This window comes from Pelophylax lessonae (genome assembly GCF_965119305.1).
Source record: "Pelophylax lessonae genome assembly, chromosome: 2".
NCBI classification, from domain to species: domain Eukaryota; kingdom Metazoa; phylum Chordata; class Amphibia; order Anura; family Ranidae; genus Pelophylax; species Pelophylax lessonae.
Window position 1 is genome coordinate 299691537 of NC_138769.1, and position 22005 is coordinate 299713541.

The 22005-nt window shown below is 43.8% G+C and overlaps 1 protein-coding gene across 2 annotated transcripts in view; it reads left to right on the plus strand.

Moving 5' to 3' along the window:
* The window catches only part of BLTP3A (bridge-like lipid transfer protein family member 3A), a 211009-nt gene that overhangs the window by 183789 nt on the left and 5215 nt on the right, over positions 1 to 22005 (plus strand). For both annotated transcript variants that reach the window (XM_082247047.1, XM_082247048.1), the window contains 2 exons: positions 4040 to 4148; positions 10438 to 10529. In XM_082247047.1, coding sequence (XP_082103173.1) covers positions 4040 to 4148; positions 10438 to 10529 — 201 coding nt within the window. The remainder of the gene's footprint in view (positions 1 to 4039; positions 4149 to 10437; positions 10530 to 22005) is intronic.

Consider the following 22005-nt stretch of genomic DNA (forward strand, 5'->3'; position numbering starts at 1 on the left):
CCTCACAGGACTCGGATGCAACAGCCGGAGAAATTGGTTCCTGCTGCTTTCAATCACAGCCTGGGAGGAGGGAGCAGGGGGCAGAGCCAAGACACTGCATGTGTCAACAGAAGCACACAGTGCGGCTAGGGAATGAGCCAGACGCTTCTGGCAGGGACCCTAAAAAAGGAGGATTGGGGCTGCTCTGTGCAAAACCATTGCACAGAGTAGGTAAGTAGGATATGGTTGTTGTTTAAAAGAAAAAAAAAAAATCAAACATTTACAATCACTTTAAGGACTCAAGGACTGTGCAGGAACGATCAGCATCTGAACCCAGATAAGCTGGAGACTGATAGACTGGTGGTAAAAGTAAAAGTTTAATAGTATTTTGCATTACAGTGCCTTGAAAAAGTATTCTAACCCTTGAAATTTTCCACATTTTGTCATGTTACAACCAAAAACGTAAATGTATTTTATTGGGGTTTTATGTGATAGACCAACACAAAGTGGGACATAATTGTGAAGTGGAAGGAAAATGATAAATGGTTTTCAAAATTCTTTACAAATATATGAAAAGTGTGGAGGGTGTTTGTATTCAGCCCCCCTGAGTCAATACTTGCACATGTGGAACCACCTTTCACCACAATTACAGCTGCAAATCTTTAGGTATGTCTACCAGGTTTGCACATCTAGAGAGTGAACTTTTTGCCCTTTCTTCTTTGTAAAATAGGTCAAGATCTGTCAGATTGGATGGAAGAGCGTCTGTGAACAGGAATTTTCAAGTCTTGCCACAGAATCTCAATTGCATTTAGGTCTGGATTTTGACTGGGCCATTCTAACACCTGAATATTCTTAGATCTTAACAATTCCATTGTAGCTCTGGCTGTCTGTTTAGGGTTGTAGTCCTGCTGGAAGGTGAACCTCCGCCCCAGTCTCAAGTCATTTGCAGACTCTAACAGGTTTTCTTTTAGGATTGCCTTGTATTTGGCTATATCAATCTTCCATAAACTCTGACCAGCTTTGCGGTCCCTGCTAAAGAAAAGCATCTCCACAACATGATGCTGCAACCACCATGTTCCACAGTTGGGATGATGTGTTCAGGGTGATGTGCAGTGTTAGTTTTTTAGGCCAAAAAGTAAAATTTTGGTCTCAACTGACCAGGGCACCTTCTTCCGCATGTTTGCTGTGTCCCCCACATGACTTCTCACAAACGGGACTTCCTATGGCTTTCCGTCAACAATGGCTTTCTTCTTGCCACTCTTCCATAAAAGCCAGATGGTTTGAGCAGTGCTCCGTGAGAAGTTCAAAGCTTAGGATATTTTTTTATCACCTAACCCTGCTTTAAACTTCCCCATAACTTTATCCCTGGTCTGTCTGGTGTGTTCCTTGGCCTTCATGATGCTGTTTGTTCACTTAGGTTCTCTAACAAACCTCTGAAGGCTTCACAGGACCGCTGTATTTATACTGAGATTAAATTACACACAGGTGGACTCGTTTACTAATTAGATGACTTATGAATGCAATTTAAAGACAAATGCATGCCACACTTTTCAAATCTTTATTTCTAAAAAATATTGAAAAACATTTATCATTTTCCTTCCACTTTACAATCTTGCCACTTTGTGTTGGTCTATCACATACAATCCCAATAAAAAATGTAGGTTTTTGGTTATAACATGACAAAATGTGGAAAATTTTCAAGGGGTATGAATACTTTTTCAAGGCACTGTATATTTAAAATTATTATATCCATGCAAAAAAAGTCTCAGCCTTGAGTACTACTTTAGTATAAAATATTTAAAATCCCCCTCCACACTTTTATATAGCTTAATCTTGGACTCCTAGTTAAATACCCTGAATATTTTACTTCTGGGTATATTTATTATTATGTTTTTTTTTTTTTTTTAACAAAGCTTTAATATCACTATAAAGGAGAGCCTAAAGGGTATTTCTCGTATAGGTGCTTGAAAGTCAAACATAGGTCAGCATTGACTTTAATGGAGCCTTACACTTGACCAGTGTTTGCTTGGATGCAGCATGTCCTATTGAGGTATGTTTGAACTACAGGCAAAGCAGGACAAATGAAGCCTTTTTTTTGTCAATTGCTGCATTTTTTTATGCAAACCCAGCTGTGTTTTAAACCCTATGTTCAAATAGAAAAGGCAGTATTAAACATAAATGCCTGTCGACATGAGCCCTTAGGCTACGTTCACATGTGGGCGTAGGGGATCACGGGCAGAATCACCGCGATTTTGCCCGCGATCCGGAATCATTGCAAATCGAGGGACGCCTGTGCGATGCCCGTGATTTGCAATGGCACCCCAAATGCTGTGCGATGTTGCCGCAATTTCCGCCTGTCGAATCGCGGTAACATCGCGCAAACAGAATCGCAGGACGCATGACGCCCAAAAGAAGCTCTTGTACCTTTTTTGGGCGTCCTGCGTCCCGTGATTCTGTTTTCGCGATGTTACCGCGATTTGGCAGGCGGAAATCGCGGCAACACCGCACAGCGTTTGGGGTGCCATTGCAAATCACGGGCATCGCACAGGCGTCCCGCGCTTTGCAATGATTCCAGAACGCGGGCAGAATCGCGGTGATTCTGCCCGTGATCCGCTACGCCTACATGTGAATGTAGCCCTAGGGAATTCTTTACAGGGAGTTGGCTGAAATCAAGATGAATAATGTCTTCAGATAATGTGGGAGATTATTACTTGAAGTTTAACAAATAGGAAATCGAGTTAGACTGTTGGATAGACTATCCTGGTAAATAATTAGAGTAAATTAGAAGATTAGAATAGACTAAATTAAGTGTCTCAGTTTAGCAATATGGCTGTTATTCCTAAATTAAAACCGAAAAGTGCAATAATTGGTTGATGGTTTCATCAGATCTTGATCTTCTTGTAGAATGATTCCCCACGTAGTCTATTGAAGAAACTGCAATTTAATGGGTGTTATTGGTGGCATTTCAGAATTCATGTGACAGTTTAAAGTGATTGTAAAGGTTGTATTGTTGTTAAATAACAAACGTGTTCTACTTACCTGCTCTGTTCTACTTACCTTCTTGGACAGAGCAACCCAGATCCTCTTCTTTTTGGGTCCCCCACCGGTGGTCCTGGCTCCTTCCCCCGCCTATTGCCCCCAATAGCAAGTTTCTTGCTATTGGGGCACTTGAGTAGGCTCGTCCCGAGCTGCTCTCCTATGAATTGACATTGTCTGTTCACACACAGAGAGTGGCTTGGCCCCACCCCCACTCTCTCTTAATTGGCTCACTGGCTGTGAGCTTCTGCTGCTGTTTGAGCCAATGAGAGTAGAGAGATCTGAGAGAGCCGCTGCTCTCATGCACATTGAGAAGGGGCTCAGGTAAGTATAAGGGGGAGCTGCACCCAGAAGGTTTTTTACCTTAAGGCATAGAATTCCTTAAGGTAGAAAACCTTCTGCCTTTAGAACCACTTTAATTAAACACGGGGCAACTCTATTTAACAAATGATTTTACCTCTGAAGGCAATTGGTTGCACTGGAGCTTAAAGGTGAGAGGGTAAATGCCAAAGTAATACATTTTTGTTTGTAAGTAATATGGAAATTTTTTTTTTTTTTTACGTTTAACTATTTTTTTTGAAGAGACACAAGGTTTCAGGATGTAACGTGTATATTATATGAATGCATTATAATGTAGCATTGTGTATTATGACACACATCGATCGTACACAGTAGTTGTCATTTAATTTTTTTTTATTCTTTTTTTTTTTTAGGGCTTATTGTTATAGCCAATTGCAGGAAAAAAAATAGTTATTATTGAGTTATTATTTGAGTTTAGGAATCCAAAACTGATTGGCTGCTTTTAGGTTTCTGCTTTTTATAAACAGCATTATTGCCTTGCTATAATTAAATTATCCTGTTAATCTTACTGGTTTACTTTGGGTACCATTCATTAAAGTCTGAAGTATTTACAACAACTTTGCACTAAAAGTGACGTCTGTACAAATGGTAAACAAAGAGAATGGGAGAGTGCATGGCACTCATTAAAGCAATGAGATAAAACATGTTTAATTATGTGTAACAGGATGATGGGCCTCGACTTTACCCCTCTCCAATCTCTCCTGAGCCAGTTGCCTTCTCTTTGAAAAACCTCAAGGTACAGCGGAAAGAGGATGGCGTTTTCCGCCTCATCGGTAAGGACTCTGAATACTACTGAATACTATAACTCTTTATGATTTTATCTTAATGCAAGCCAAAGAGGGGTCTACTTGCTTGCATTACACAGACATTGGATGCAACAGATATTTAAACACTGTTTAGTAAATTGTTTAATGTGTGCTTGTGCACAGATGTTTTTTAAAATGCACTTGTAATGCAGTGGAAAGTATTATCCAAGAAAGAAAAAAGGGAAGAACGTTAATGGCACTTTTTTACAATTAAGATTTTCCAGCCATTTTGAAAAGGAATCCCTTACTCCACAGATGCATGTTAAAGCGAACCTGTGCCCAGACTATTCACAATAAAGTATTTACATATTCTAGATAAGCAGTAAAGGCTCATTCTGACGTTTCCTCAGTGTAGATTAAAAGGTTATTTATTACATAAAAACAACGTAGTAACTCACACAGAGGAAATAGTTGATCAGCAAATGGTGATGGTTCATCTGCAACACTGCAGGGATGTTAGGGAAGTACACTGTGGCGGCCGTGGTCCTGGCTGTGCCGGTGGAGTCCGACACTTCCTGTGTTTCTGTCAGCGTTCAGTATCCAGGCTTACATCCAATAGTGGCAGGGGGGTGCTCACGTTCGGAGCATGCATGCTCCTTCCTCAGGCGAGCATGTTGCTTCTACTGGTGCTGCTTCTAGCCTTGGGTTGTTTATAACACCTAAGGCTGCAAAAACTTGTCAATGGAACGTGTGGAACATATAGCTGTAGACTTAAACTTACAGTTGTGATGGTTTGCTGGAAGTCCCCCATCTCATTTCTTGTATGTGTCATGTCCGTACAGATGTGGAGGGCCCTTTGGCTATAGTTCTGGACTGTGGAACCTTTGTGTGTTTGTTCAGAAAGTTGTATCCTAGGGTTACAAACTAGAGTTTCAGTCCTTGCCCCCTGTTGGGTTTCTCACTTCTAACCTTCATGCGTTACCATACAGATTAGAAGGTCTCCATCAAGCCTCCTTGAGTCTTCTGGATCAAAGTGTCATTGTCCAGTTCTTGTGGCAGAATGGCTTCAGAAGTTTTTCTCCAGCCAGTTCACTGTTCCATATTTAAAGTGGGAATCTGCCCCATATTGAATCTTTAAAGTAGAAGTCCACCCTAACACTAAAATCCCTTCATCTATAGACCTCCATGATCCAACACTAACCTATCTAGCCCTGTAAAGAAAAAAAATCAGTATACTTACTTTTTTTTTCAAGCCAATCCAACCCGATCCTACGCTGTGCCGTGGCTTCGCTGTGGAGGTGGGTGCAGAGGACACATGCGACAATGGAAGCCACCATAGTAAGTCTATGGGTGATGTAACTCCCCGTGCATTTCACAGCCTATGTCGGATGTGTCCTCTGCAGAGCTTCAGCCCCTGGAGACCGAATTGGATCAGCTATAAAAAATGGTATGTATACTGATTTCTACTTTACAGGGCTAGGTAGGGTTAGTGTTAGATCATGGAGGTCCAAAGATGCAAGGTTTCCACTAGTGCGACTTGCGGTGCGACTTGACACATGTCAAGTCGCACAGCAAGTCAAAACCCATTGTTTTCAATGGGGCCCGTTTCCACTGCCGCGGCTTCAGTTGCGGCGACTTCAAAAGTAGATCGTGCACTACTTTTGAGCCGTCTTCAGTGCGACTTCCCTCTATATATTATGAGGGACAAGTTTCACTGAAGCCGCAGTTTACTTTCGCTACGAAGTCGTGCTAGAAGTAGCATGACTTCGTAGCCGCACTAGCGGAAACCGAGCCTAACACTTTAAGTTTTGAATGTCCTTATTCAAGTACACAAATGATGCATTCAATCCACCAAATCATGCCCTTCTTTCACCAAGGAGACTTTCTAGCTTATGTGAAAATCAAGGATGTTTACCTTCATGTCCCTATCCTTCAAGAAGTCAGAAATTCCAATGCTTTGTTGTGGAGCCCCTGCACTATCAGTTTGTAGCTCTGCCATCTTCTGCACCTTGGATGGCTTCTTCCACATCTGATTCAGCAGGATCAAAATGGATGGCATTCCTGGTAATCTTCATTGCTCTGCACTGGCTGAAGCTGCTGTGGTATGCATGGCAAGCATTGCCAGATTGTCATGATCTTTATCCCAAGGACCAATTACAAGGTCCATCATGGGACGTGAAAGACCTCTTGGACTTGGTATGAGTATTGGAGCTTCCACCCCAGGAGTTTCCCTGCACCAGTGTTTGGCTTTCAGCACTTTTGAAGGTCAGGCTTTTGCTTTCGTTTAGGTTTCAGATACTGTTGGTCTCTCACTCTTTGAATAAGGTCTTTGTACGGGGTTTCCTATGTAGCTCCCCCATCAGTTCCCCAGTGACTGTGGGAACTTAATTGATTCTCTCTGCACTTCAGAAACTGCCTTTTGAACCCATTCCTCTCTCTACTCTCACCCACAAGGTGGTGTTTCTTGTAGCCATCACCTCTGTGAGGTGAACTTCGCTTACAAAGAACCATGTTTGTTTTTGCAAAGAGATAAGGTGCTGTTAAGGCTTAGCACTTTCCTGATAAGGTTGTATCTTCTTTTTGCCTTAACCAGAACATTTTTCTTCCATTCCTTTGTCTGGCTCTAGTTCACCAAAAGGAAATTTCCCTCCATTGTAAAATCCCTCCATTGTAAAATCCTCTTCTTTAAGGTACATCGGATGAAGTAATTAAATTCAGACTAGTCTCATCTTCTGTTGTACACTGATGTGGTGTGGCTAGTCATAGATATCCCCTGGCAGCGCCTCTTTAAGAGGACTGTCTGTCCCAGGGTCGAATCTACCACCCTGCTTTACATTCTCTGGCTTTGATGGAGTGGCTATTGAAAGCCAGGTTTTGAGAGACAGAGGGTTGCCAGGTTTGGTGATTCTTCCAATGTTAAGGGCATGCATGTTTACCTCTCAGAAGATTTCTCATCACACTTGGGGGGCTTCTATTGACTGGAGCAAGGCTCTGGTTTTCCATCTATGCTCCTCAGTGGCTCAGGTTTTGGCCTTTCTTGAATGGGGCATTCTACAAAAGCTAGCTTTGAGTAATATTAGGGGCCAGGTTTCTGCCCTTGCAATCTTTTTTTCAGCGTCCTCTGGCCACACACTCTTTGGTTCTTCTGGTACTTCAGAAGCCTCCCTTTAAGAGTATTCAATACATTCCTCTGCTTACTCTTTCTCAAAAAGTTGCTTTCTTGGCCGCCATCACTTCCACACGACTGGTTTCTGAACTGGCTGCCTTATCTTGTAAGATTCCCTATCTGATCTTGCACAAGAATAAGGTGTTTCTTTGTCCTTGCCTTTCCTTTCTCCTAAAATTATGAGGACATTGCCAGCCTACTTTGTGTCCACGGCCGTCGCACCCTAAGAAGGATGCACTGCACTCCTTGGATGTGGTTTAGCCGGTGTATTTGTCATGTGCATTGGTCTGCTACAGCCTCCTTCCACAGGTTGAACTGTCTTTTTTGTGCTCACGGACAGCCCAAGAAAAGGCCCCTTCTGCTACTACTTCCTGCTGTATTTGGCAGGTGCTTGTTCAGGCATATGCCATTGTCAGGCTCCTTCCTTCTCCACCAGGATAATTAGTGCCTCTTGGGCATGCCATCAGCCATCTGTGTCTCAGGTTTGCGAGGCGGCTACCTGGCCGTCTATGCGAAATTTCACTAAATTTCACAGAGTTAATGTGTTTGTATCTTTGGATGCTTCTTTTGGCCACAAGGTTTTGCAGGCCGCTGTTTAGGGTTCTTTGCTGCCCCTTAGTGAGTGGTTTGGGTGGTTAGATTATTTGCCTGGTTTTTCCAGTTGTTTGGTTTGACCACCCCTCGTTAAGGCATTGCTTTGGGACATCCCTATCATCAAAGAATATAAGGGCTGTGTCCGTCAATGAATGTAAGAGAAAACAGGATTTTTATTTTTATTTTTTTTTTTGTAATTTGTTTCTCAGAGTTCATTTATGGACACCGCACCCACCCTTCTATTTGAGTTTCTATTTTCTTACATTGCTTTTTGTTTAAAGGTAAAGTAAAGCCAAAGTTTTGTCTATACTCTGTTTTTAACCGACATCACAGACCCCGGTACAGGCTCTGAAAAGATCCCGTCCATATGGCAAAAAAAAAGCGGAGAGGGGCTAGAACACCTGTCAGTTTTTATTGCTGTCTGTGTCCCTGTTAGGGATATTCACCCTTTCTCTATTTGTCCTGTTTACTATTCTCATTGTAAGTAAAAGTAAAAGAAAATACCACATTTTGGTTTGTCCCCAAAAATATATTTGCATGGAAATCTTCCAATAGGGACACTCATCCAGGTGGCCTTGGAGGTCCCCAAAGAATTCCCCTAATTTGCAAGGATTTCCTCTAACTTCCTGTTTGGCTATAGGACTGGAAGTGAAATCTTTGCAATGGGACACAGAACGCAAAACAAAATCTTGACGGGTTATAAACCCTCCTTTACTCTATCCAAAATGAAAAAAAAAGTTTTGCCCATAGTTCTACTTTAGGATAAAATGAAGAAACCGCCTTGGAACCCAGACCAGACTAGAGGAAAGATGGGATTCGTCCTGCAGAGGACTGGGATGGAATTGTTCAGCCTAGCCCCTAGAGAAAAGTCAATTTCCTAGCTTTTAAGAGCGTAGGGATAACTGAATTGGACATAACAAGGCCATAAAAGCCAGTGACCAAAAAGTAGGCTGGTAAAACCGATCCTTGGGACAGATGATCTGGGAGGGCAGATCAAGAATCTGCCAGGAGTATGAGAAGAGTCACCAGAGCATCCACTGTGAAGACTAGAGGATCCTTGGAACTGGAGAAAACCTGCTTAAATTTTGTTGAACTTGGTAGCTAGGTCCACATCCAGTAACCCTAGCCCCCTACCCCCTCCCTTGAAGGACAAAAAAATGGTCTTTGTTTAGAAAGTTTAAAGACCCGTGGTCTAGAGTAAAATTCGTCAAACAAATTTCAAAATAGGTCACTATTAGGCCTACAATCTTCATGCAAATGTGGAAAACCTTTGACCGGACCATCCCCAGGCCCAGATACTCTAAGCAGTGAGAAGATACCAGTGCTGATTTCTCAATATTTACAATCCACCCAAACGTCTGTAGAGGTCTGGACAGTTCATTGGACATTGTCTGATAGAACCTATGCCAACTGATCCCTCAGAAAGTCATACAGATATCCCACTATGTAGATGCCTTGAGAATGAAGCAGAGCAAGAACAGGGATTAGTACATTGGTAAAAACTCAAGGTGGACAGACCAAAGGGAAGGGCTTCAAGTTGTTAAAGTTGTGTGCCCACCGCAGCTAGCTTTGGTACACCGGGAAGATGGGGACATGCAAGTAGGCTTTGATACCCACAGAGGCCAGAAGGTCTTCCAGACGGAGGAAAGCAATGACTGACCTGGCAGATTCCAAGCAATATTTTTGCATTGGAATGAAGATATTGAGAGCTTTGATATCCAATATGGGGCAGATGCATGTTCCTTTTGAAGGAAGCCTGTCAAGAGAATTACAGGGGCCTTCACTGTTGACCTTGCTCTCTAAAAATCCTAGTTAACTGGTTGTTATACTAACCCAGTAGCTTTTATACTTTCTAAATACTTGGCTCAAAATACATATACAGGTAATGAAACTTCTGATTTTAAATATTTTCCAGCGATTTTATAATGTTCAAAATCCAGTGGATCAATGTGACAGCCAGGCAACAATTTTCTGAAGGAGAGGTCAGCGGGGACCTCCATGTTCCTTTGTTAACAGGTGTACTTCATATATTGTGGTATAAGGCAAACCTACCTTTATGTGCGTTGGCATTCATTTTTGTTTTATTAGCTTTACAAACAAATACCCCAAACCATATAAGTTTCCCATATAAGCTCATGTATAAACAGGTGTTTATGGCTAGAACCCAGTGAGCTTTGTTTGGGGGAGCTTCTCTGAAGCTTCTATGTTCATTTCATTTTGTGTCGGTATTTCTCCTCTGTAATGTTCCTGTGTACATGGGCAAGCTCATAGGTCTTGTACTGTCAATATACAGTACATCAATCTGTAATTTGCCATTGCATTTGTGTTCAAAAATAGAAAGTTTACTTTTCTTGTCAAAGCTCTGTGGTACTCTGTCCTACCACCAATTTCACCACTGCAGTGGTCATGATATAGGCTAGGCTGGTGTCCTGGCAAGTTTCCACCCAGTGGATAGTCCTAACCCTGCCCTAGGGGTATATCTAAAATACCCTGTAAAACAAGTTTATAGTTGAGTGAAAATGTATTTTTTATTTTTGTTATAACTTTTTTTTCCAGGTGAAGAATCTTCAGACCCTGTATCCAGAGCAACACCTCCTTTTTTTGTACATATCAACAACTGCTCAGAAGCATTACCTGAAAGTATAGAGGTGAGATCAATTGAAATAAGAATTCTTTGTTGACATATACACTACATCCTAAATATTGTAGAACTGTAACCAAAAAAAAAAAACCTTAAAGTGATACTAAACAGAGAAATGTTAATTGCCATAATTCATTCACATAAATATACCATGTCACTGCATTTTTTGTTTTTTAAATACTTACTCCTGCAGCATTGTGGGCACATGATCTTTCCCTGTTCTTTTCTTTGGCATTTGCAGGGAATGGGCTTCTAATAGTGCAGCCCTGATTGGTGCTGTGCCAGTCACAAAAAAAAAAAAAAAAACATTTTAAAAGAGCAATCCAAATTAAAAATCATCAAAAAATCTTAAATCAAAGTATAAATATCAAAAACTGTTTAGCATTTTTTGTGCATTATTATGGTGTGGGCGGAGTCAACGATGATTTTCACTATCAACATCTGCATCCAAGGCTCTTTTTTTTATTTTCTAGGCGTTTGCAATCACATTTGATATATTTAATACTAATATACAGGGTTACTTAAAAATATGGAACATATTTCAACTTTTTTTTTTAAACAAACTGTAATCACTGAAAAGAGAGAAGTTCAAAATTAAAAGCCCGCCTAGATGCTCCATACAATGCCACACAGCGATATAGGGTGTTCTTAAAAACTGTCTGCATATGAAGCCAGACAAGTTGCAGTTACTGCAGGCATTGCATCCTGGTGACCATAGCAGCAGGTTTGAATTTCTCTTTTGTTCACTGACGGACAAAGTTCCATGTCTTCTAGACCATTGGGCTTATGCTGCTCTCTCTTCAGGAGTAAGACTAGGCATAAACAATTTTGGCTACACCTCTGAGGCAGTCCCAGGGGGAATACCATCACTTCCGCTGGAATCTGTGGTCCTGGCATTTTTTTCCTTTTTAAATTGATTTGTTTTCCTTTTTTCTTTATTATTTTTGTTTCTGTGTGAACTACAATCAACCTTTTCCTGTATGAACTACAATCAACAGCTGGACTGGGCGACGCACTGGATATTGTAGATCCTTATGGTCTTCCCAGTCTGGCCTGCGAGCGCAACCCAACTATTGGCTCCGTGTTAGGTTGGCCACAACATAGCCACACTGGACGGGGCTGGCCGGCGAGTGAAACCCTTTGCGAGGTCCCATAGCCCTGGTCACGACAGCAGTCCGAATCAGAGTCGCAGCATACCTCGGGCTGCAGCACCCCCATTCCAAGATGGTGTGGTGGACTGCTGGGAGTAGTGCCCGCCTGATGCCATGGTGTGGTGAGTAGTGTCCCCCTCCTTTCTTTTGGAATTGCTGGGGTGGTCGTGGGCCCTCCCTGGGGATGGTAGGTCCCCTTCTATATCTTCCCTCCCCTCACATTTTCCCCCCTCTCCATTGCGGGGTTCCCCTGCATCGGTCGCCCTCACCTGCCCCTTATCTCCCCCTTAATCCCCTTTTGGGGGGCACGGGTGTATTTTTGAGTGGGTGGGCTTCACTGGTGTTGGGCCGGAGAATGGTTGATGGTTGTCGCTGTCGGTCCCTCTTTTGGGGGTGCCTGTACCTTGGTGCTGGGGGGGTCCCTGGGGGGGGGGGGGTTTCCTCCTGGTGGATGCTTTCTTCCCTGGGGTCCAGTGGGGTCCCGGGTCCTGTGTAGCTCTGCGAGGCACTGCCATTTTGCAGTACATGTTGTTTCTCGGCGGCCATGTGGTCCAGCGGCCATGTTGTTTGTTTCCCATTGCAAATAGCGGCGGCCATTTTCTTGTAGTCCAAGTGCAGTGATGTGCTGCAGGGGCCTCTAGTGTCGGTGTCAGTGCTTTCTCTTCCTCTTTCATCGCAGTGTAGCAGGCTGTTTAGTGCTTTCCAGCTCTGGGGTGGTGAGTCTCTGTGGGTATACGATCTGTCCTCTGCTATACAGCACCGCGGCTGCGCTGATTCTTGTGGTGCTTCAGCGGTGTGTGGGGGGGGTTCATTTGAAAAAAAAAAAGAAAACTTTTTCTTTCTGTGCACCGCGTGGCTCCGATTAACCATGGAGGCCCTGGAGCGTGTATCACCACCTGACCCACTCCTTGAAACTGCAGGACCCTCTGGGTCTCTTAGTCTGCCCTGGTGGCCATGACGGCAGCCCTGCAGTCACTTGTATCTAAGGTAGATATGGTCCTGCAAAGGCCGCCTAGCAAGAAGCGCCCCCCCCCCCCTTTACCTGTATCCTCTGCCTCCTCAGAGTCTAAAGGGGAATTTGGCCACGGCAGACGAGAGTCAGCCCACTGGGTCTGCATCCACGTACGGTGAGTGCTCTAATAGTGAGGACGAATCCTCCTCCTATGCAGCCGCACATGAAAAGGCGCTGGTGGAGGCCTTAATTGTGTCAGTGTGGGAAACCTTAAGGTTGGAGGACTTGGCTGATGCCGAGTCGGTGACGCTGGTGCAGTTTGGCACCTGCAAATCTTCCAAGGCGACAAAGGTGTTTTCCTTTCCTGCCTGTTTTGATGAGATTGTCACTAGTCCAGTGCGGTTCCCCGAAATGCATGGTTAGAATACCTAAGCGTTTCGCTAGGAGATATCCCTTTGGGGAGTCTCTCCTGAATAAACTTACGGTTCCACCGCCGGTGGACTCTTAGGTTTCCAGGTTAAATAAGGCCACACTTTTACGGGAGAGGATTCTCTATCCTTTAAGGATCATGTGGACAAGAGAGCTGAGGCTCTGGTGTCCAGTACCTTTTCACCATGGCAGGTTCAATGTTGAGGCTGGTGTTTGCTATCACTTTAGTGTCCCAGACTTTAATGGAATGGGCAAAAATTTTTTTACGCCAGGCTCTGGAAGGGGGTCAACACACTACTGAGCTGGCAGAGCTGGTGGATCAGTTGATCCAGGGGTTACAGTATATTTTTTATGCATCTTTGGATGCAGCCCCCTTGGCTGGCAGGGTATCTGTGACGGCGGTGATTCTTTGCCGCATGATATGGTGGAAACACTGGTCGGCCAGGCTTCTAAAAAGGTGCTGACTTATGTAACTTTTATAGGTTTTATAGGTGACCGTTTGACCCTGGAATAATAAGTCGAAAGCAGGCACTACATGTTCTGTAGACAAGCCTTCCCCAGCCTGAAGGGGCGCCCTCACCCGCATCTGGGGTTTGAGGGACGTCTTTGCCTTTTTTTCCGAACTGTGGACCTTGTTAATTTAGGACAAATGGGTCCACGAGTTGATTCAGTTCGGTTACAAGATCGAGTTTCGGTTCTTGCCCCTTGCAAGGTTCTTTCCTTCCACCTTGCGCCTGTCTTTACGATCGGCTACAGGGCCTTTACGGGGCAGAGCAGGACCTGTTAGCACAAATAGTCATTGTGCTGGTTCCAGGGTCGGAACGTTTTCAAGGTTTTTATTCAAACCCGTTTAAAGTTCCAAGGAAGGAAGGCAAGGTTCATCCGATCTCGGACCTCAAGGCTCTGAACTGCTTTGTGCGGGTTCAGAAATTTTGGGTGGAGTCTATCTGCATGGTAGTAGCTTTCCTTCATCAAGGGGATCTTCTGGCTTCTATTGAGCTCAAGGACGCTTACCTTCATATTCCAATATATGTCGAGCATCAGCGTTTTCTTCGTTTTGCCATGGGCGAGGAGCATTATCAATTCGTGGCATTGCCCTTTGGTCTCGCCTCAGCTCCTCGGGTGTTCACAAAGGTTTTGGCCCCAGTGCTGGCCTTGCTACGCCAGAAGGGGATCACGGTACTGGGTTACCTGGATCTGCTTCTGCGTGCAGAGTCTTCTTCAGCTCTAGAAGCCCACTTAGACATTACTGTGCGAACTCTACAGGAGTTCGAATGGACTCTGAATTTTCAGAAATCTGCTTTGACTCCGTCCACCAAACTAGACTATTTTGGTCTGGTGCTGGACTCTGCATCGGTCCGGGTGTTTCTTCCACAGGAGAAACTACTGTAAAGAGAACACTCTTAAGTGCAGCATGAAGGATTTATTCAGGTAAAATATATAGTATGGTAATCACAAATGAGCGTGTTAAAAGGCATTATTCATGATGTCCACGGGGGGGAAAAAACATATATCCAGTGCTGTAATTCAGGATGGCCTCCAGCGGTCATGGCTCCCACAGTCCTTGCTGGTGGTTGCCGGCACTTCCTGGGTCCTGGAACGCACGGGCTCCTCCTGACGTCACTTCCCAGATATGACGCGTTTGCAGAGCATGCTCTCCTTCCTCAGGCCTATACAGCGCCATTTTGGATAGGGGATTAATATAAGGCTAGTCAGAAGTCACTGGGTCCTAAGAACTCCTCCAGAACAAAACTATGTAATCTGCATCACAAATGGCTAAAACTACTGCAACCGTATAGATTTCTAGGAATACTCTATTCATGAATGAATATACAGTGCTTTGCGAAAGTATTCGGCCCCCTTGAACTTTGCGACCTTTTGCCACATTTCAGGCTTCAAACATAAAGATATATAACTGTAATTTTTTGTGAAGAATCAACAAGTGGGACACAATCATGAAGTGGAACGAAATTTATTGCATATTTCAAACTTTGTTAACAAATAAAAAACTGAAAAATTGGGCGTGCAAAATTATTCAGCCCCTTTACTTTCAGTGCAGCAAACTCTCTCCAGAAGTTCAGTGAGGATCTCTGAATGATCCAATGTTGACCTAAATGACTAATGATGATAAATAGAATCCACCTGTGTGTAATCAAGTCTCCGTATAAACGCACCTGCACTGTGATAGTCTCAGAGGTCCGTTTTAAAGCGCAGAGAGCATCATGAAGAACAAGGAACACACCAGGCAGGTCCGAGATACTGTTGTGGAGAAGTTTAAAGCCGGATTTGGATACAAAAAGATTTCCCAAGCTTTAAACATCCCAAGGAGCACTGTGCAAGCGTTAATATTGAAATGAAAGGAGTATCAGACCACTGCAAATCTACGAAGACCTGGCCGTCCCTCTACACTTTCAGCTCATACAAGGAGAAGACTGATCAGTGATGCAGCCAAGAGGCCCATGATCACTCATGAACTGCAGAGATCTACAGCTAAAGGTGGGAGACTCTGTCCATAGGACAACAACCAGTCGTATACTGCACAAATCTGGCCTTTATGGAAGAGTGGCAAAAAGAAACCCATTTCTTAAAGGTATCCATAAAAAGTGTAGTTTAAAGTTTGCCACAAGCCATCTGGGAGACACACCAAACATGTGGAAGAAGGTGCTCTGGTCAGATGAAACCAAAAATTGAACTTTTTGGCAACAATGCAAAACGTTATGTTTGGCGTAAAAGCAACACAGCTCATTACCCTGAACACACCATCCCCACTGTCAAACATGGTGGTGGCAGCATCATGGTTTGGGCCTGCTTTTCTTCAGCAGGGACAGGGAAGATGGTTAAAATTGATGGGAAGATGGATGGAGCCAAATACAGGACCATTCTGGAAAAAAACCTGACGGAGTCTGCAAAAGACCTGAGACTGGGACAGAGATTTGTCTTCCAACAAGACAATGATCCAAAACATAAAGCAAAATCTACAATGGAATGGTTCACAAATAAACATATCCAGATGTTAGAATGGCCAAGTCAAAGTCCAGACCTGAATCCAATCGAGAATCTGTGGAAATAACTGAAAACTGCTGTTCACAAACGCTCTCCATCCAACCTCACTGAGCTTGAGCTGTTTTGCAAGGAGGAATGGGCAAAAATTTCAGTCTCTCGATGTGCAAAACTGATAGAGACATACCCCAAGCGACTTACAGCGGTAATCGCAGCAAAAGGTGGCGGTACAAAGTATTAACTTAAGGGGGCTGAATAATTTTGCACACCCAATTTTTCAGTTTTTTATTTGTTAAAAAAGTTTGAAATATCCAATAAATTTTGTTCCACTTCATGATTGTGTCCCACTTGTTGTTGATTCTTCACAAAAAATTACAGTTTTATATCTTTGTTTGAAGCCTGAAATGTGGCAAAAGGTAGCAAAGTTCAAGGGGGCCGAATACTTTCGCAAGGCACTGTATATATATATATTATGCTAAAAGGGCTAAAAATTCCTACTTAAGAGTAAAAGTTATTCACACATTGGAATAAAAATAAATAATAATAGACAAGAATTAAAAAATAAAAAGATATATACAATAAATAATGAAATATGAACACATTGAAAATAATGAAAAATGATGAAAGATGAAAATATGAAAAATAATACGTAAAGAAAAAATAATAATAAAAAATTAAAATAAAGAAAAATGAAATTAAAATTAAAATAAAGATATAATGAAAATTTAATATAATGGGAATAATGAACAATATTTAATGTGTATATTTATATAAGAGAATTGGTTTTGATTTCCTCATTGAGTCCTCTGGGCACTAAAGTATCCAGACTATATATCTAATATGTCTCTCTCTGGCATAAACGTTTTAAAATGTTCTGCTGTCGAGAAAGTGGCTGGTATTGATTCTATAATCCACACCCTAAGTCCAAAGGAGGATTTATCATGATGTTGCAAAAAATGTCGGGGAACACTGTGCTGGTCATCTACAGCTTCCACAAAACGACGGTGTTCCCTGAATCTCTTCCTCAGAGTGCGGATTGTTCTCCCTACGTAAAAAAAAAAGGCCGCAAGGGCACGTTGGGCAATAAACTACAAATTCTGTGGAACAGTTGTAGAAATTCTTAATGGGGTAAGTTTTTTGCCTTTAACTGTAAAATCCTTTTGCCTATGGGACACATGTTTGCAGGTAAGGCAAAGTGTCTTGCGACATTGGTACAAACCTTGAAGTGGAATAAGGCACAATCCTTGTGTAAGTGATTTAGTTTGGTTCCTAAGTTTACTGGGAGCCACCATATTTTTTATATTCCTAGCTTTTCTGTAAGCAACCTTCGGCTTGGGTTGTAGAATGTCCTTTAGATGTGGGTGTTCCAAGAGGATAGGCCAATGTTTTGCTAGAACTTGTTCCATTCTTTTGAATTTTGTGTGGAATTGTGTTGTTAACCTGGGTATGGTGGATTGTGTATCATGTGTGTCTATCATGTGTGAAATTACTGAAGCTACAGGATGCGATTCAGCTCCTGTTGGCCAACCGTCGGTCGTCGCTTAGGACTTGCATGCAAGTGTTGGGTCTGATGGTTTCCACCTTCGAGGCGGTTCCATTTGCTTAGTTCCATACAGACCTCTGCAAAAAGAGATTCTGAGCAAATGGAACAGGGATCCGCTGTCATTGGACGATCTGATCCTGTTGAGTCGAGGTACGAGGGGGTCTCTTCTATGGTGGCTCCGCTCCCCGGCGCTTTGACTGGGAAAATCCTTTCTTCCCCTGTATTAGACTGTGATCACCACAGATGCCAGTCTGTCCGGGTGGGGAGGTGTCTTGGGAGTGTACTCGGCCCAAGGTGTTTGGACTCTAGAGGAGTCCAGTCTGCTGATCAACATCCTGGAGATTCGGGCGATCAGGCTTTGTCTGTCTCAATGGACCTGTCGTCTGCAGGGACGCCCTGTGCTACGGACAATGCTACGGCTGTGGCATATGTTAATCATCAAGGGGGCACAAGGAGTGCCCTGGTGGCCAGGGAAGTAGCCAGTATCTTGAGATGGGCAGAACTATATGTTCCGGCCCTCTCTGCTGTGTACATTCTGGGGGTAGAGAGTTGGCAAGCGGACTATCTCAGTCGGCAGACGTTGGATCTGGGAGAATGGTCTCTTCACCCGGAGGTGTTTCATCAGCTGTGCCTTCAATGGGGGACCCCCAATGTGGACCTGTTGGCCTCCCGTCTCAACAGGAAGGTGCAGAGATTTGTGTCAAGGTCTGGGGATCCTCTGGCCGACGCCGCAGACACCCTGGTGTCCCCTTGGGATCAGTATCGTCTGATTTACGCCTTTCCTCCAATACAACCTCTGTCAAGATTGCTAGGCAGAATTGAGGTAGAAGGGATTCCAGTCATTCTGGTGGCACCAGACTGGCCTCTCCAGTCTTGGTACGCAGGCCTGGTAAGGCTGGTAGCAGAAGTCCCTTGCAAACATCCTCTCAGGGAAGATCTTCTGTCTCAGGGACCAATCTTCCATCCTGCTTTACAGTCGCTGGCTTTAACGGCTTGGCTATTGAAAGCCAGGTGTTATGGGACAGAGGGCTGTCGGAGTCAGTGATTCCTACCTTGTTAAAAATATGGGAATTACTGCGCTAAAACATGATTAAATAAGCTTACACACTCAACAATGAATAAAAGCTCAACCTCTCTAAGTGAAAGCTGCCAACACCTGATCATGAATTGGAAAACACAGATCATGAAAAATTGTAGAAATAAATGGTGTAGCGCTTAAAAAATAATAAATTAAAATGAACACCACACAGTCCATATAAAAATATCAATAATTGGAAGGAAAGTCCATGTCAGAAAGACGTGCTCCCAAAGGTGTAGCCAATCACTTCACACTCCAACAATTCTGTGCAGAGAGACCACCACCAAGAGAAAAGATGGCCCCTTACCGCAATGAATGGATCCCCACTACAGAGATCAGATCCAGCTCTATTCGTACGTCTATATGACCATATCAGACAGTGCCCGGCTCATAGTGACATCCACATCAACTCCAATGGTTACAGACACAGGTATAGATGCCTTTTCTTGCATTCCAATGCAGAAACGTCACTAAGAAGTGCAACAAACAGATGACAACTTGTATCCTCTCCCAGAGATCTGGAATATTCTGACTGCCTGGGCTGGGCCCAGGCAGTCAGAATATTCCAGATCTCTGGGAGAGGATACAAGTTGTCATCTGTTTGTTGCACTTCTTAGTGATGTTTCTGCATTGGAATGCAAGAAAAGGCATCTATACCTGTGTCTGTAACCATTGGAGTTGATGTGGATGTCACTATGAGCCGGGCACTGTCTGATATGGTCATATAGACGTACGAATAGAGCTGGATCTGATCTCTGTAGTGGGGATCCATTCATTGCGGTAAGGGGCCATCTTTTCTCTTGGTGGTGGTCTCTCTGCACAGAATTGTTGGAGTGTGAAGTGATTGGCTACACCTTTGGGAGCACGTCTTTCTGACATGGACTTTCCTTCCAATTATTGATATTCCTACCTTGTTAAAAGCTAGGAAATCTACTTCCAGGAAATTTTATCATCGCTTGGAAGGCGTACATTACTTGGTGAGTCCCGGGGGGTTTCCCCCCATTACTTCTCTGTGTCTCGCTTGTTGGAGTTTCTACAACTAGTGGTAGACCAACGTTTGGCTCTGGGCACCATTAAGGGCCAGATCTTTGCTTTGGTCATATTTTTTCAAAGGCAGTTGGCTGTGAAGTCCTTGGTTCACACTTTTTGCAGGGAGTTCGCCATCTGGCTCCTCCGGTGCAATCCCTGGTACCTCCTTGGGATCTGTTTAGTACTGTCAGTGCTTCAAAAGCCTCCTTTGGAGAACATTTGTGAACTCCTTCTGCTCACTCTATCGCAGAAGGTGGCCTTTTTAGTCGCTATTACTTCTGCACGTAGGGTGTCGGAGTTGGCTGCGTTGTCCTGTCGGCCACCTTACCTGGTGATTCAAAGGGACAAAGTGGTGTTGTGACCCTGTCAGGCGTTCCTTCCTAAGGTTGTCTCGGGGTCTCATTTTAACGAAGACATTGTGTTGTCCTAAGCCGAAACATCCTAAAGAAATTGCTCTACATTCCTTGGATGTAGTCAGGGCTATTCGGATGTACCTGGCAGTGACTGAGCTGATTCGGAAATCCGATTCTTTGTTCTTATGGATGGACCTCGTAAGGGGCAGGCCGCATCTGTTGTGACCATTTCCAGGTGGATTAGGCAGATAGTGGTACAGGCCTTTTCCATTAAGGGTCTGGTTCCTCCTTTCCCTGTCAAGGCGCATTCTACAAGGGTGCTTAGTGCCTCCTGGGCCTTCCGTCATCAGGCGTCAGTGTTTCAGGTGTGCAAAGGCGGCTACGTGGTTGTTTGTACACACATTCACAAAATTTTATAAGGTGGATGTACTTGCATCTTTGGATGCTGCTTTTGGCCACAAAGTTTTGCAGGCTGCGGTTGCAGAGGCTTCCACCTCTAGGGTGTAATTTTTTCCTGGTGGTGAGCTCCAGTTGTTCTTGGTTGAGCTCCTGTTTTACCTGGTTGGCTATGTTTAGCCTTATTGGGAATTATATCTCTTGCTGTGTTTTTCCCACCCCTCATGTTGACACTGCTTTGAGACATCCCAATGGTCTAGAAGACCTGGAGCTGTGTCCGTCAGTGAATGAAAGAGAAAACTGGATTTTTGTCTTACCGTAAAATCCTTTTCTCTGAGGTTCACTGACACAACATCCGCTCCTCTGTTGTGTTGAGTTATGTATTCTACTGAAACTGCTTGTTACAAACTGAAGTCTTATAGCAGGAAGTGATGGTATACCCTCTGGGACTGCCTTAGAGGAGTCCTACTCCTGAAGAGAGAGCAGTATATGCCCAATAGTCTAGAATAGTGGTCCTCAACTCCGATCCTGAGGGCCCACTAACAGGCCAGATTTTAAGTATTACCTTGGGGAGATGCAGACTAGAATACTGCAATCACTGAGCAGCAAATGAGATCACCTGTGATGTAATTTAGTTATCTTGCAAACCTGGCCTGTTAGTGGGCCCAGAGGACCAGAGAAGAGGACCACTGGTCTAGAAGACATGGAGCTGTGTCCGTCAGTGAACCTCAGAGAAAAGGATTTTACGGTAAGACAAAAATCCAATTTTTGCTGCAATTCTGTAGGTTATTGAAGAGGACAATTTTACCGATTTGACTAATTTGTTTTCGATGAATCAACGTTTATTTACGTCTCTCTGGTAAGGTTATTTGCAACATTGTTAGTTGTTAGAATTTGGGGGAGTGAAAATCCTTGCATAGTCAATCATAAGACTCGCTGAAGCTAAATGTTTTTCTCTTTCGTACATTGACGGGCACCGCTCCTGATATTCATAACCATTGGGTTATACTGCCCCCTACAGGTGTAGGACACTAGGCAGAAAATAATTTTTTGGCTACACCCATGGGCAGACCCAGGGGGTATACTCCCTCTCTCTATAGCACCTATAGCCATTTTTTTTTTCTACCTAATCAGGAGTAAGGACCTTGCTGAGATCCACGGTCCTGGCAAAATTTTTTAGATAGAACATTTTTTTCTCCTGGATTTTTTCCTGTGAGATCTGCAATCAACTGCCGGACTGGGCGACGGGCTGGATAATCTAGATCCAGTGGTCACCCTAGTCTGGCCAGCGAGCGTACTCAGACCTCAGCTCCACGCTAGGTCAGCCGCAACATAGCCCCACTGGACGGGGGCTGGTCTGCGAGTAAGAATGCCTCGCGAGGTCGCATACAGCAGGGTCTCGGCCCAAGTCGCAGCATTTTTCCTGGCAAACAGCCCCCCATGTTTATGGAGAGGGGTTCAGTCTAAAGCCGTGCCCTCCTGGTATGGTGAGTAGCTGTCCCCCCTCAACCCTTTTTTGGGGTGGACATGGGCTCCTCCTTGGGACGGTCAG